This window comes from Cervus canadensis, chromosome 10 (assembly GCF_019320065.1).
Source record: "Cervus canadensis isolate Bull #8, Minnesota chromosome 10, ASM1932006v1, whole genome shotgun sequence".
Taxonomy (NCBI): domain Eukaryota; kingdom Metazoa; phylum Chordata; class Mammalia; order Artiodactyla; family Cervidae; genus Cervus; species Cervus canadensis.
In genome coordinates, this window is record NC_057395.1 from 68,365,946 (window position 1) to 68,379,622 (window position 13,677).

Genomic DNA, 13,677 nt, shown 5'->3' on the forward strand with positions numbered 1-13,677 from the left:
TAAGTACAGTTATTCCCCTACATTCGCATGACTTCCATTCTGAGAGCACATTCGTGAGTCCAACAAAGTTAGCCTAGGGTATCCAACTAACATCATTGGCTATATAGCACTGTTCTGTAACAGGTTTATAATACTTTTCACACAGTAACAGAATCACTGCAGATGGTGACTGCAGCCATGAAATTAAAAGACGCTTACTCCTTGGAAGGAAAGTTATGACCAACTAGATAGCATATTAAAAAGCAGAGACATTACTTTGCCAACAAAGGTCCATCTGGTCAAGGCTATGGTTTTTCCAGTGGTCATGTATGGATGTGAGAGTTGGACTGTGAAGAAAGCTGAGTGCCGAAAAATTGATGCTTTTGAACTATGGTGCTGGAGAAGACTCTTGAGAGTCCCTTGGACTGCAAAGGGGATCCAACCAGTCCATCCTAAAGGAGATCAGTCCTGGGTGTTCATTGCAAGGACTGATGCTGAAGCTGAAATGCCAGTACTTTGGCCACCTCATGCGAAGAGTTGACTCATTGGAAAAGACCCTGATGCTGGGAGGGGTTGGGGGCAGGAGGAGAAGGGGACGGCAGAGGATGAGATGGCTGGATGGCATCACCAACTCGATGGACATGAGTTTGAGTAAACTCCGGGAGTTGGTGATGGACAGGGAGGCCTGGCGTGCTGCAATTCATGGGGTCGCACAGAGTCAGACACGACTGAGCGACTGAACTGACTGACTGACTGTAACAGGTTTATAATACATAAAACATTAAAACAAATTATTTATTTTGTTGTTTTTGATTGCACTGGGTCTCTGTTGCTGCCTGCAGGCTTTCTCTAGACGCAGAGAGTGGGGGCTACTCTCCAGAAGCGATACTCTCATTGCGGTGGCTTCTCTTATTGCGCTGCACAGGCTCCAGGCATTCAGGCTTCAGTAGTTGTGGCACAAAGGCCCAGTGGCTCCACAGTATGTGGGATCTTCTCGGACTCGGGAATGAGCCTGTGTCCCCTGCACTGGCAGGTGGATTCCCATCCACTGCACCACCAGGGTACAGAAACATCCAAGAAAATGTTGTTCTTTTTTATCTTACAGGATAGCACCGTGAAAGGTACAGTCATACAGAACAACAGCTGGCATACAGGGGCACCTTTGCATCTTTGAACGTTCACAACTTGAAGGTTCATATGCAGCAATAATAATAAAGGAAGTGGTAATAGATATAGAAAAATTCACAAGGGTCACACTTGAATTAGGCCAGTTATTCAGGATCTTGGCAGCTACTTTACGAACTCTGAACTTTGTCCTAAGATGAGAGAAGTTGTGGGAAAGCATAATGGTTAGACCTGGTGTTGAAAGAGCACTTCGTCTACTGCTGCAGAGTAGCCGTGAGACGGCCAGAAGGGAAGTAGGGATTCCTGTTAGGAATGTATTGTAAGAATTCAAGCAAGAGATAAGGCACACTTCACAGGTGTGTGGGTGAGGGAGAGAGGCTTGAAGCAATGCAATCAGCTGGACTTCTGAGAAATGGAGAGGAAGGTGTTCAGGGTGGAGCTTTTCTAGCTTCGGGGCTTATCAGGTGGCTCAGAAGTAAAGAATCCACCTGCCAAATGCAGGAGATACAGGTTGGCTCCCTGGGTGGGGAAGATCCCTTGGGAGAGGAAATTCTTGCTTGAAGAACACCTGTCAGGCTACAGTCCATGGGGTCGCAAAGAGTGGGACAGGACTTAGCGATTCAGCTCGCAGGCATGGTGGAGGAAGAAGGCAAGATAAGCCTTGGAGAAACCTGTGAGGTATCCAAATGTAGATGTCAGGAAGGTTAGTAGGTTATTTATCTCTGACACTTGGACTTCCGTGGTGGCTCAGATGGTAAAGAATCTGCCTGCAATGCAGGAGACCCAAGCTCGATCCCTGGGTCAGGAAGATCCCCTGGAGAAGAAGAAAGGCTATCCACTCCAGTATTCTTGCCTGGAGAATTTCATGGAGAGAGGAACCTGGTGGGCTACAGTTCATGCGGTTGCAGAGAGTCCGACAGGACGGACCGACTAACATACACTGTCTGACACAGTTTAACTTTAGCAAAATAGACGACCTCACAGAGCTATTGTGAGAAATGAGAGCGGAAAGCACAGTAAATACTCCATAAGCTGCAGTTCTTTCTCCAATTTCTCCCCGCTAAGCTTCGCAGCGCGCTAAGGACACAGCGGGGTTCACAGCCAGGTCGTGTTTACCCCGCGATTCGGTTCCATTCGGCTCCTACCCCACTCCTTTTCTTAGCACAATTCCTGGCTCAGGGATATTTGAAGAATGCACAAACGAAATCAGGCCTCTTGTTACTCGGGACTACCCGTACGGGCAGAAAACAGGGGCTAAACCAGACCTTTAGCGGGTTGAACAATTTAAATACATTTTAAGAAGTGGGCGTGCTATCATCCAGAAGTTGGAAGGCCAGGACAAAGGCTCCCTCCAAGCAGCCTCGGGTTCTGGTTAGCGAGCGAAGAAGAGCTGGTGAGAACTTGGGGACCAAGCTGCCAAGGTATTTACAGCTCCGGGAAGATGCAGAAGCGTCTGGGATACCAGCTCGGCCGGGGCCTGACGCTGTCCCGCGGCGGCCTTTAAAGGCCCACCACGTGGCCGAGCTGCCGGCCCAGGCCAGGAGGCGGTGTCCGGGCTGCGCCTGCGCACTGCCCAGGGGCGGGATCTGGGTTACGAGAAAAAGCTCTGGGAGAGGAAGAGAAGGTTGTTCTGGGTGGGCGGCCGTGGGAGGAGTCAGTTCCTTATGCAAATCGCAGAGGCGCGCGAGGGCTAAAGGGGCGGGGCTTGCGATGCAAAGCCGGGTCCCCCCTTAGGAAGCGCGAGGGGGCGGGCCCCGCCACTGTCGGCCTCCTTCCGCGAGTCTCTGACGTCAGCGACGTCGCTTTTAAAAGCGGCCGCGCAGGCGCAGTGAGCCGAAATGCGAACTTAGGCTGTTACACAACTGCTGGGGTCTGCTCTCGCCGCCCGCCGGCAGTCCGTCAGCCTCGCCGCCGCTGTCGCCGCCTCAGCGGTTCCGGTAGTTAGAGCCCGCCCCATCACCTTTCCCCCGCGCCTCCCGGAGCCTCCGGGTGTCTCCTGTCCGCCCGCACAGGCCGGCTGCGACCGTCTGCGTCTTCTCGGCGCCCCTCGCCGCTCCGGCCGACATGAGTGGGGACCACCTCCACAACGATTCCCAGGTACGGCCCTGCCAGGCCCGGCCGTGCCTCGGCCCTCCGCGACCCCCGGCTCAGAGGCCCCGGCCTCGGCCCGGCTGCTTTGACAGGCCAGAGCCCCTGGCCAGGGGCGGCCAGCCGGCGGACGTCGGCTCCCCAGGACCTGGGCGGAAGCCGCCAACTTACAGTTTGGGGGTGCTGACTGGCCCTTCGGGCCGTTCCCGGGGGCCCCCTCTTCCTGGGGGGCGCAGGGTGGGCCCGGCTCCCGGCCGCGCGCGCTCGCCCGCCGCCCGCGGGGTGAATGTGCCTGTTGTTTCATGGTCCCTCCTTTTCTCTCCCCAGATCGAGGCGGATTTCCGACTGAATGGTGAGTGCGCCCCCCTTTCCGACCCCCGAGTCCGCGGCCGCCGGCCCCGCGCCCGGCCCGAGCCGGGCAGAGGACAGACATGGCGTCCCAGAGACTAAGTCCCGGCTCCTCGCTCACCGGCCCCATTGTTCCCCTCGGGCCGCCTCTGGACCCCCTTTCCGGGGACCCCAGACCCCCCAGATCGCGGCCATCCCAAGAGGGGGCTACGGAGACCCCGAGTCGCCCGCCGCCGGGCCTCGGGCAGCCTTTCCGGGCCCGGATTCCTCCCGGGAAAGTCGCCTTGTCGACAGTCGGGACTTAGTCTCTGCGCCATTTTCTTTTTCTCTCTCCTCTCCTTTCTGTGCCTGTGTGTCTTTCTCTCCCTCCCTCGGCTCCTTCCTTGAGCTGCCCAGAAAGAGCTTTCTGCGGAGCAAAGCCGTATAAATCACAGACCTCACCAGAGGGAAGGGTGGGAGCCTGAATTGTTACTATTTTTGCCCAAAGAGAACTTTATTTGGGGGGTTATCCTGCTTACTGCTTCTCTTGTTTGTTTCCTTTTCTGCTTCCAGAATGAAAGCTGCCCTTCGGCAACTGTTGGTTTTTTTTTTCCTTTCCCCCTTCCCGGGTGAGATGTTTATGGTAGGAAATAGGGCTCTAAAACTAAAGCCCTCCTTGTGGAGTGCTTCGTATTTTGAGGTTGCTTTCCCCAAGTTGTGTTCTTTGCAAAGCTAGTGGTACCTCCCTTCAGAAAGTTTGCAAGTCCTCTATGGGCTATCCATTGTCAATGCTGGGCTCAGGCATATTGATTTCCTTTTTTTTTTTTTAAATTAAAGTATTACTGACTAGAACTTTTCAGTGGGGCTGAGGTTCCTAAGGCAGTGTTTTTTTTAGAAATGTAGTTTAGTGTAGCTGTCAAGAGGAGAGGTTGTTGAACATCTCATCTGGCCTGGTGTGTTAGCCATTTCTTGTGGGCTGCCGGGCAGAAAAAAAAAGATTTTATTTATTGAAACAAAGAGTGGCCAGTACCCACCCCTGCTTCCTGTTCATTCTTTTTCAGAAGTGGCTGTTTTTCAGGAATTGAGAGCTAGCTGGCTTTTGCCAGATCTTTATGTTTTTGAACCCCTTTCAGCCAAATCTTTGATATTCTTTGAGTATTTCCACTTAGTTACCCTGTGAAGATTCCCCCACTAAAAAGCTCACCCTGAGAGCTTTTCAGCAGTCCTGCTGAAGGAGAAGGTAACTTCTGTGCTGGGAATTCCCACTGATTCTGATGGTACATAATCCTGCTCAGTTGAATTTGGGTTCCGGGAACCTCTCCAATGGGAGAAGCTGATGACTAGCTTTTCTGATGTTGTAATCAGCAGTCCATGGTGTTAGCCTACTCTACAGAGAGCAGCCTTATGTTCAGATTTCCAAGTGGGGCATCCAGCAAGAGATGTAATCTGCAAGGAGAGAATCTGGGTTAAGTGTAGCATTTCTTGAGCACCTAGTATGTGCTAAAGCACTATGTTTAGTGCTGGAGCTGAACCCCTTGGCTCCCACGGTGCTGCTTCTGCCTTCAGTCTGTTTGGGGAGACATAATTAGTTAATTATAAGGTAGGTGCTGGGGCAAACCTGTACCCCAAATGCTGCACGAGTGACTAGGGAATTTAACTTTGTCTGGGGGTGGGGAGATTTCTCAGAGGAGGGAGCTTCTGAGCTTGGTGTTGTGCAAGACTAGGTGCTGAGTGTGAGGGCTTGGAGTATTTCTTAACTCTGTTTAGCCAACCTTATTAGAGTTTTAAAAGAGCGAGATGAGGCCCCTGCGGTTCAGAAACCACAGTGTGAGATAGGTTTCTTTGGGATGTAGGAGCAGAGAAAGGATGTGACAGGTGAGGATGGAAGAAGTCCTTTTGACCTTTCTTGGAGGAAGGTAGGATCTTAATACATAAGAAGTGTTCTTTTTGACTCTCAGACTGGGCCGAGTAATCTATCCAGTAGTGAAACAAAGTGTAGTCCTTTCTCCTTAGAAAGTTAACCTCCATGGTTCTCACCGAGGTTATACAAGGGCACTATTGAATATGTGAATGATTGTAGGCTGGGTAGATTTTTGCCATTTTTGTAGAGACCAAAGTAAACTGGCTTTATTGACTTTTAGGATGTGTGTTTTCGCTTGTAACAGCAATAATTGCTAAATATTTATTGAATGTTTACTGTCTGCCAGGCAGGCATGAATCTCATCAGTTCTTTCTGTTGGATCTAGTTTAATTTCTTCCTTGGAAGAACCCTTACGAGATAGGTACTATTATCTCTATTTCCATGGAAGAGGAAACTGAGACTTAGGTGTATTTATTGACTTTCCCAAGGGCAGTGAGTTGGGCACTACAGAGCTCACAAGCTTAGCTGCCATGCTATATATGATTCTAGCATGAAAAAATTAAAAGCTGCACATCTCTGCTATCTTACAGAGCTGAAAAATGTGAGAGGGAAAGATTTGATAGTTTGCTTGCTTTTTATCTTAGCCTGCTCCTTCATGAGAAGAAGCACTGTAACTGCTTTCCCACCTCACTGAGAGTCTGACAGAGTATTATCTTTGTAAATATTGTCTAGAAGATGTGGTATTAGTAGCTGTGTGCTTGTTAAGTAATACACTGGTAACTAGTGATTGATTTATGTAAATATGGAAGACAGTTTTTAAAAATCAATGTTTGATTATGCTCAGAGAAGTTATTATTGATCTTTGTACTAAGAGTTTGCTTAAACATGATTTTAAGTGGACCTAACCCATCTTACAGATTGACTGTGCCAGTTTCATATGTTGAAACAAAAATCGCTCATTTGCCTGCCCTCATCCTCTAAGATTTAAAGGATTTTTTGCCTTTGGAGTTCATTCTTTACAATAGTTGAAACTGTTGCTGTTGTGTAGAATTTAGAACATTCTGGCCTGTACTCAACTGCTGGGAATAAATCTGTTATCGAAACATATTTATCTTTATGTTTAAAGTATTGCTGTGCGTTTGGGGAGCAGAAACCATGAAAGAAAAAGACTTTTTTTTTTTTTTTTTTTTTTACTGCTCCAGTCAACGAAAGGGAAACTTTATTGAGGCCCCAGGACCACGGGGATTGGGCAGGAGGCCGCCCTGGGGGCAAAGGAGAAGCCGGTGGAGGAGTTTTACTTGACCTTCTTCTTGGGGCGCAGGTTGTTGGTGTGGCCGCACTTCTTGGGGCAGTTGACAGCACGGGGGTGCAGGCGGGTGTAACACTTGCGGCAGATCATCTTGTCGCAGTTGTATTTCTGAGCGAGCTGGCGGAGGGAAGGCTCAATGATGCCGCCTCGCAGACGAAGCACCAAGTGCAGGGTGGACTCTTTCTGGATATTGTAGTCTGACAGAGTGCGGCCATCCTCCAGCTGTTTGCCCGCGAAGATCAGACGCTGCTGGTCAGGTGGGATGCCCTCCTTGTCTTGGATTTTGGCTTTGACATTCTCAATGGTGTCACTGGGCTCGACCTCAAGGGTGATGGTCTTGCCCGTCAGGGTCTTCACAAAGATCTGCATCTCTGCGTCCGGCCCACCGCCAACCCGCAAGGCCTCCAGAAAAAGACTTTTTGTCTAAGAGAAAAGACTTCCTTTCTAAGTGTTGGTAGCACTCGTTGAAGTGGGTCTGAGTCATTACTACAGTACTGAGCAGACTGCTAAACTGTCTTTAGAGTTGATAATGGTAACATCAGGTTGGGAGTCAGTGGTCCTTTTGCCATTTCAAGGGCTTGAAGTTTCTGCCCATCTACTCTGGAGTTGTAGGGTTCTTCCCTCTTTGGCATGAGTAAAGTATAATGCTTGGTTTCACCAGACATCAGAGATTATTCTCAGAAATATCATATGGGATCATTGTTTGACATTCTCTTGTGTTGGTTCCCGTTAGTTTAGTGGATTCAAACTGGATGGTGGAATTAAATATAAATGGTTTTTGATGCTGTAGTTACACTTCTGTGCCGCTGGGCACTGATTGGGGTGGCGGGTGGAAAGGCTAATGATGGGACGATCTCAAAATTCCCATCACATTTGTAAAACCAAACTGACGGCACCCTCAGTTGAAATCTGGCACAGCTTCCTCCTCTATCCGGAGACACTTAAGCAAAACGTCATCTTTCCTGCCACTGCAGCCGGATTCCTTGGGGGCACCTTTTCAGAATTAGTGAGCTGCTGTAGAATCTTTATAGATGAAACAAAATTGCTTGTCAACACTGTGCTTTTTAGATTACCAACATGTCAGAACTCACAAACATTTTAAATTCCAAAGTTACCGGTAAAATGAGAATATCCAGGAGTTACTAAATCAGAAATAGCTCATGGTTTGAAAAGTAAAAACTAGATAATATTGCTTACTGTTATCAACCCATACTTGTTTTTGGTAAGTGTGTGTGTGTGTGTTAGTTGCTCAGTCCGATTCTTTGCGACCCCGTGGGCTGTAGCCCACCAAACTCCTTTGTCCATCTAATTCTCCAGGCAAGAATACTGGAGTGGGTTGCCATTCCCTTTCCAGGGACTCTTCCAGACCCAGGGATTGAATCCGGTTCTCCTGCTTTGCAGGCGGATTCTTTACCAACTGAGCCACCAGTGGATAAGTAAAATGGAAAATAGGAATTCAGGGTCTGTTCGAGAATCTCATTTTAACCAATAGTAGCAAAACAAGAATCAAATCTGGCTCTTTTCCTTTAACATCAGCGTAAAAATGGGAAACTGTGAGAATTTGAAGATAAATCCTTTAGTTTATTCTGGATCTCAGTGAGTTAGTAATCATTTATACAAATGCCAGAGATCCTTAACATGTCTTAAAGTTTATATTTTAAAATTAGGCCTTTGGGGTTTTTTGTTTGTTTTCCACATGTGTGTGGAGGAGTGGTGCAAAAATGTCTGACTTTTGAGCCTAAATATGTTTGTGTTGTATGTTAATTACGGTAGCAGTTACCTGTTGCTGCTAATCGAATGGGAATGATTCTCCTGTATTTCTGTATGTATTTCTTTCAGACATACTGCAATTGTGCCTGTTAGTAGTTGGGTGTGAATTCATATGTTATGTTATGGATCTTTAACAACTTTTGCCATACTTAGTGCCGAATACTAATTTTATTCAAATCCAAAGTTATTTCTCTGGAGTTGTTTTGTGAGGGAATGCATCTTTTCCATATGAGACTATGCTGAACTCCAATAAAGTTCTTGGTTCGCTTGGAGAAGTAGATTCGCCTGTAATTATTTACTTTCGAATGAGGCAATGGAAATGCTTGAAATGAGTGTTTGGTATGGGATCCTGAAGTAAAAAACTGTCTTTGAAAGATAGGTAGAATATGGTCCATTCATTGCGTTTGGAGAGGAATGAGAGTCAGTTCACTAACATTTTTGTATCTCATGGTTAAGATGATCTGACTGCCCCTTAATTATTTCTGAAGTCATTAACTGCAAAATGAGGGCATTTGGGCAAGAAGTTGAGAATTTGGCTTGTTAAGGTAAAAAGCTTGGGATGGGAGAACTTCCTAATCTGGTCCTTTAGAAGTGAATGAGATACTGTGTTTAAAAGAAGCTTTTAGATTGTGTTTAAACTTTTAGTAGTAATAGTTGGAAGAAGTCTTTAATATTTCCATGCCTTGTAAATTGAAGTTTGTGAAGCAGCTTTCCATCCCCATGGCTTTAGGCCAGTAGCTAAAGTAGGAAGTCTAAAATAGAGGCCATCGGTATGGAAGAACTAACATTTTGCCAACCTTTGCCCTCCCCCTCCAGCCTGCCTATCTAGGTGAGGGCAGTGTGTGGTGTGCTCCGTGTTGATAGCGTCAGGCCTGGGTACCACGCAGGGATAAAGATGAGGGAGTGGTATGGTGACACTGGGTGTAGCCTTGGTTTTATTAGGTGGGAAGAAGCTTATAGTGGAATATCTGTTAGATATTAATGGTATTTTGGTAGTGTTGTGGGAAATGACTAATAGTTTGCTGCAATGATTTAGTAGCACTTAGATATTATTGAAAATTATACTTATTTTGTATGTTCAAGAAAAATTGTAAATATCTCCCACACTGGGAGAGAGGTGACTCAAGTGTATGTCTAGGGTACATAGATTGTAATATCATCAAGCAAGACCACCTTTTATCAACTTTTGGATTGTGTCTTCATCTGTCATTTATGTTTCTAAGTTTTAGTTAAGGGATATTGGTATCGTAAGTTTTAAATTTCTTTTCGGTAGATACTCGTTTTGAATTTGTTGTCATATTTTTAGATCCACTTAGTTATCTCCCTGCCAACTTTACCTGTCTGTATGTTCTTGAGAATTTTTCTGAAATGTATAGTAAATATTTTTATTTACAACTCCCTTTTGCCCTCCCCAGTAGGTTTGGGTAGAGGTGCATCTCTACCAGTCTTAAAATTCCTCTCTGATCCTTTGAAATTAACTTCCTTTCTGTGGATTTAAGGAACCAAAGAACTCAGTTCATTAGCATTCCTGAGACACTAGATAAGCTTCAACAAAAGGTGTTTAAGCAATCAGCATAATTGAGGATTTGTATTTGCTGTTGAGAACAAGTTTAATAGATCCCTGGGCATGATGACATTTTCTTGTATTTTTCTCAGCACAGCCTAGGAAAGATAGAGGCCAGGAACCTTCCTTGGAGGAGATATCCTTGGCTATTTGGAGTTTACTGCAACAAACAAACAAAAAAACAGTTTTTAAGTTTAAGGTTATTTCTACATTAGAATACACTGAAGTATACCCTTTTGCCAGTTAGTAAAAGTCAGATTTTAAGCTTGCTACCAGATGTGAATGCTCAGATTAATAAAGCTTTGTAGGCAAAATACTGGTTGGGCAGAAAACTGATCTAGCAGATTTCAAGATCAGTGGATTAGGGAATCTCATTGACTAAGATCCCTTGCTTTACCCAGCTCCTGTAAGGTAGCCCCGTTATTTCTTTGCAGTCAGCTGAGGGCAGCAGAAGGTAAGTGGTAGGAAGGGAGCTAATTTTGAGAGTTTGGTAGACACTGTTTTTTGTATTCATTAAATCTGAATTTAGTGGGAATAGTATTTGTGGGAGAACCAGAAACCAAAAAAGGAAATTTTCTTCTTCTTTTTACACCTTCTCATCTCCCCTTTTCGGTAGCATACTGCGTTGGCCCAGATTCCAGAAATCCCAGTCAGGTGGTAGTTGGTAAGCTTCTAATGAGGTATCATAGCCTGCTCTTAATTATATGCTGGTAGAGATAGCTTAGACCCCTTACATCTTCAAGAGATGCTGTGGTATTAAGACTGGAACCAGATTGCTACTGAAGTAGGGGTGTAGGTGATGAAGAGGGAGCCTGTGGGGAAATACTATGCCCTTGAGCAGCTGTGGTAAAATAGAAAGTTGGAATAGAAATCAGAAAAGTCTAGATAAGTCCCTGTTCTTGCTATGAAACTTGCCCCACTGTCCCCTGTTTTCTCATCTATAAACAAGGATGATATTTCTATGCTTCACAGGCTTCTGAGATTTAAATGAGTGTATGATGGTGTCTCTGTGCCCACATTTTAAAGTTTAAACTTTGATCAAACATCATCTGCTCTGAGATGGAGCTTTATTTCGAATGTTAGGTTTGAAGTAGTGAGTTGGTGGCTCTTTCCTTCCTTCACTGATATTCTCTGTTAACATTTTAAATCTTCTGACATTTGCACAGTGAATAGTAAGTAGCACATGACTAGAGTTGGTAGATAGAGTCTTTAGCTAACCAAACTGCGTGGTGTATGCGGCTCTCTTCTGACTATTAAGCAATCACTGTAAAATAAAAGTTGGTGTATCTGTATCTAAGTTTAAGCTAAGAGATCTTATACCACGGATCAAAAAGATTATCAGGGAACTGTCACAACAGGAGCAGACTTCAAAATTAATGTTCAGTTAAAGATAGGCCAGAGAAAATAGTTTTGTAGGATCAAAATTATAGCATAGTTCTAATTTTAAAGAGTCTCAGATAAAGTCTTGCAAAGATAAACGTCTCAGGAATATGTGGTTCTTAAAGTACATAGGAAAAAAGAAAAAAAATAAAAACAGTGAGAAAGTGATTATAATACTGCATGGCTCTGTTGCCCTCAGTATGTTAACACGTCAAAGATAAGATTGGGTTTAAAAGTCTTCAGAGCTTTCACCTCTTTCTTTTATATCATTTTTCTCTGATTCAGAATTTGAGTAGTCCTGGGTCAGAAGGGCCTCCCCTACCCCAGGAGGCCGTAATACGGCGGGAGGGGCATTTCGGTTTGAGCTCTTGCACTTCTGCTCAATAGTGTAGTCTTTGAACAAGCTAATCTCTGAGTCTTCGTCCTTTTCCTGTAAACTGGGTCTATTAAATAGCATGTGAGATTCACTTTAGGACATGTAAAAACTTAGAACAGAATTTTGAATTCCTTGACAGTCCTTAAAAACAAACAGACAAGAAGCACCAAAGCACCTTTTCAGAGATTGCTTGAGTAGTCTTCCAAACAAAGGGAACATTTTCACTTTCTTTAAATTTGGGTGTTGTGAGATTTTAGCCAAGGGAAGAGTCACTTGGGCGCCTTGAATTTGATACTGTTGCTGTAAATCTGAGATGGGTAGGACTCAGGAGGGTACTGACTTGCCTTGACTTTATGACTGTACAAACCACTTTGTTTCTCATAAGATAAATTACAGTTTAAGAATCTTCAGCAGTGAATAACTTTCACCCCTTTGCCCTTGGGATGGGGCAGTATTTAGAGATCTACCCTGGAAACTAAAAGTTTTGTATTTAATTACAAATGGAAATTTTAATTTTCCATATTCATTTATTCAAACATTCAGAAAGTAAATACCTGTAGTGACTAAATACAGATGAACTAGACAAACCCATAGAGTTCTCAGAAGAAATACTTTGAAGTTAGTAAATTGTACACCTGTATACTTACCTTCTCTGTTGGGATTCCATATTCTTCATTGGGCCTCAGTACAAAGGCTCTTGTTGTGCCAGGTAAGTGGGCATGGAAGGTGCTTTCTGGCAGCTAATGCTTCACTATCAGTGAAAAAGAGTGATGTCTCCATTTATTTCCAATCCTAGGAGATTTTTTTTTTCCCTTTCCCTTAAAAAAAAAAAAAAAAGGAAAACTAGAACCTTAGATTTCCAAACATGTCCAAACTCGTAACTGTTCTAGAAAAAAAATTTTTTTAGGATACCTAAAAACTCATTATACCTTTTTCACCTGGAATAGAAGCATAAACTAGTTTTAAGTTTTGTGAATTTTCCATTATATTTTTGTATCAGACACCTGTTGTGCATAAATTTTAGAAGATTAGTTTTCAGGTTTCCCTGAACAGGTAAATTTGCCACAGTGACTGGAAATATTCACATTTCGTGCAGGAGATTCATATGACAATGGCTAATCATATATTTGCTTGAACTAGTTCAAATCCTTGAGCTGTATTGCCTGAAATAAAACCTGTGAAATCACCATCTTCTTAAATTTGGAGAACTGAAATTTTAGAGTTTAGACTCAGTACTTAAAGTCCTGGGAAACTGGAATGAGTTGCCATTTCCTTTTCCAGGGGCTCTTCCTGACCCAAGGATCAAATCCACTTCTCTTGCGTCTACCTGCATTGGCAGGCGGATTCTTTACCTCTGCATCACCTGGGAAGCCCATTACTATTGTCGGCTGCTGCTGCTGCTAAGTCACTTCAGTCGTGTCCGACTCTGTGCGACCCCATAGACGGCAGCCCACCAGGCTCCCCCGTCCCTGGGATTCTCCAGGCAAGAACACTGGAGTGGGTTGCCATTTCCTTCTCCAATGCATGAAAGTGAAAAGTGAAAGTGAAGTCGCTCAGTCGTGTCCGACTCTGTGTGACCCCAGGGACTGCAGCCTACCAGGCTCCTCCGTCCATGGGATTTTCCAGGCAAGAGTACTGGAGTGGGGTGCCTTTGCCTTCTCCACATAGTAGTGTTATGTATGGTGATTTGAACTCTAGAAAATGATTGAGACTAAAGGTTAGATTTACTTTGCCTTATTCTTACAGTGTGTTTTTGCAGGAATAGCTGCAACAGCAGTAGTTCTTGCTATTTAACATCAACATTTTCAGTTCTAGTTAACCAGGAAAGAGAACAAAAAGAGGGAGGAGAAGCCCAGATTGGCTGGTCTTTAACTGCTGGCTTGTTACACTTGACTTTA

General features: G+C 44.8%; 2 protein-coding genes across 2 annotated transcripts in view; one reads left to right on the forward strand and one right to left on the reverse strand.

The window, feature by feature from the left end:
- The first annotated feature begins 2,928 nt into the window (after positions 1 to 2,928).
- The window catches only part of TOP1 (DNA topoisomerase I), an 85,957-nt gene continuing 75,208 nt past the window's right edge, over positions 2,929 to 13,677 (forward strand). Inside the window, exons 1-2 of the mRNA XM_043480249.1 lie at positions 2,929 to 3,201; positions 3,520 to 3,544. Coding sequence (XP_043336184.1) covers positions 3,169 to 3,201; positions 3,520 to 3,544 — 58 coding nt within the window. The 5' untranslated portion in view covers positions 2,929 to 3,168. The remainder of the gene's footprint in view (positions 3,202 to 3,519; positions 3,545 to 13,677) is intronic.
- LOC122448710 (ubiquitin-like) lies at positions 6,551 to 7,091 on the reverse strand. Its single transcript, XM_043480252.1, has one exon. The coding sequence runs from the start codon at positions 7,056 to 7,058 to the stop codon at positions 6,675 to 6,677; it is 384 nt and encodes a 127-aa protein (XP_043336187.1). The 5' UTR covers positions 7,059 to 7,091; the 3' UTR covers positions 6,551 to 6,674.

Coding starts and splice junctions, on each gene's coding strand:
- LOC122448710 (XM_043480252.1), bottom strand. CDS start 7,058: ATGCAGATCTTTGTGAAGACCCTGACGGGCAAGACCATCACCCTTGAG.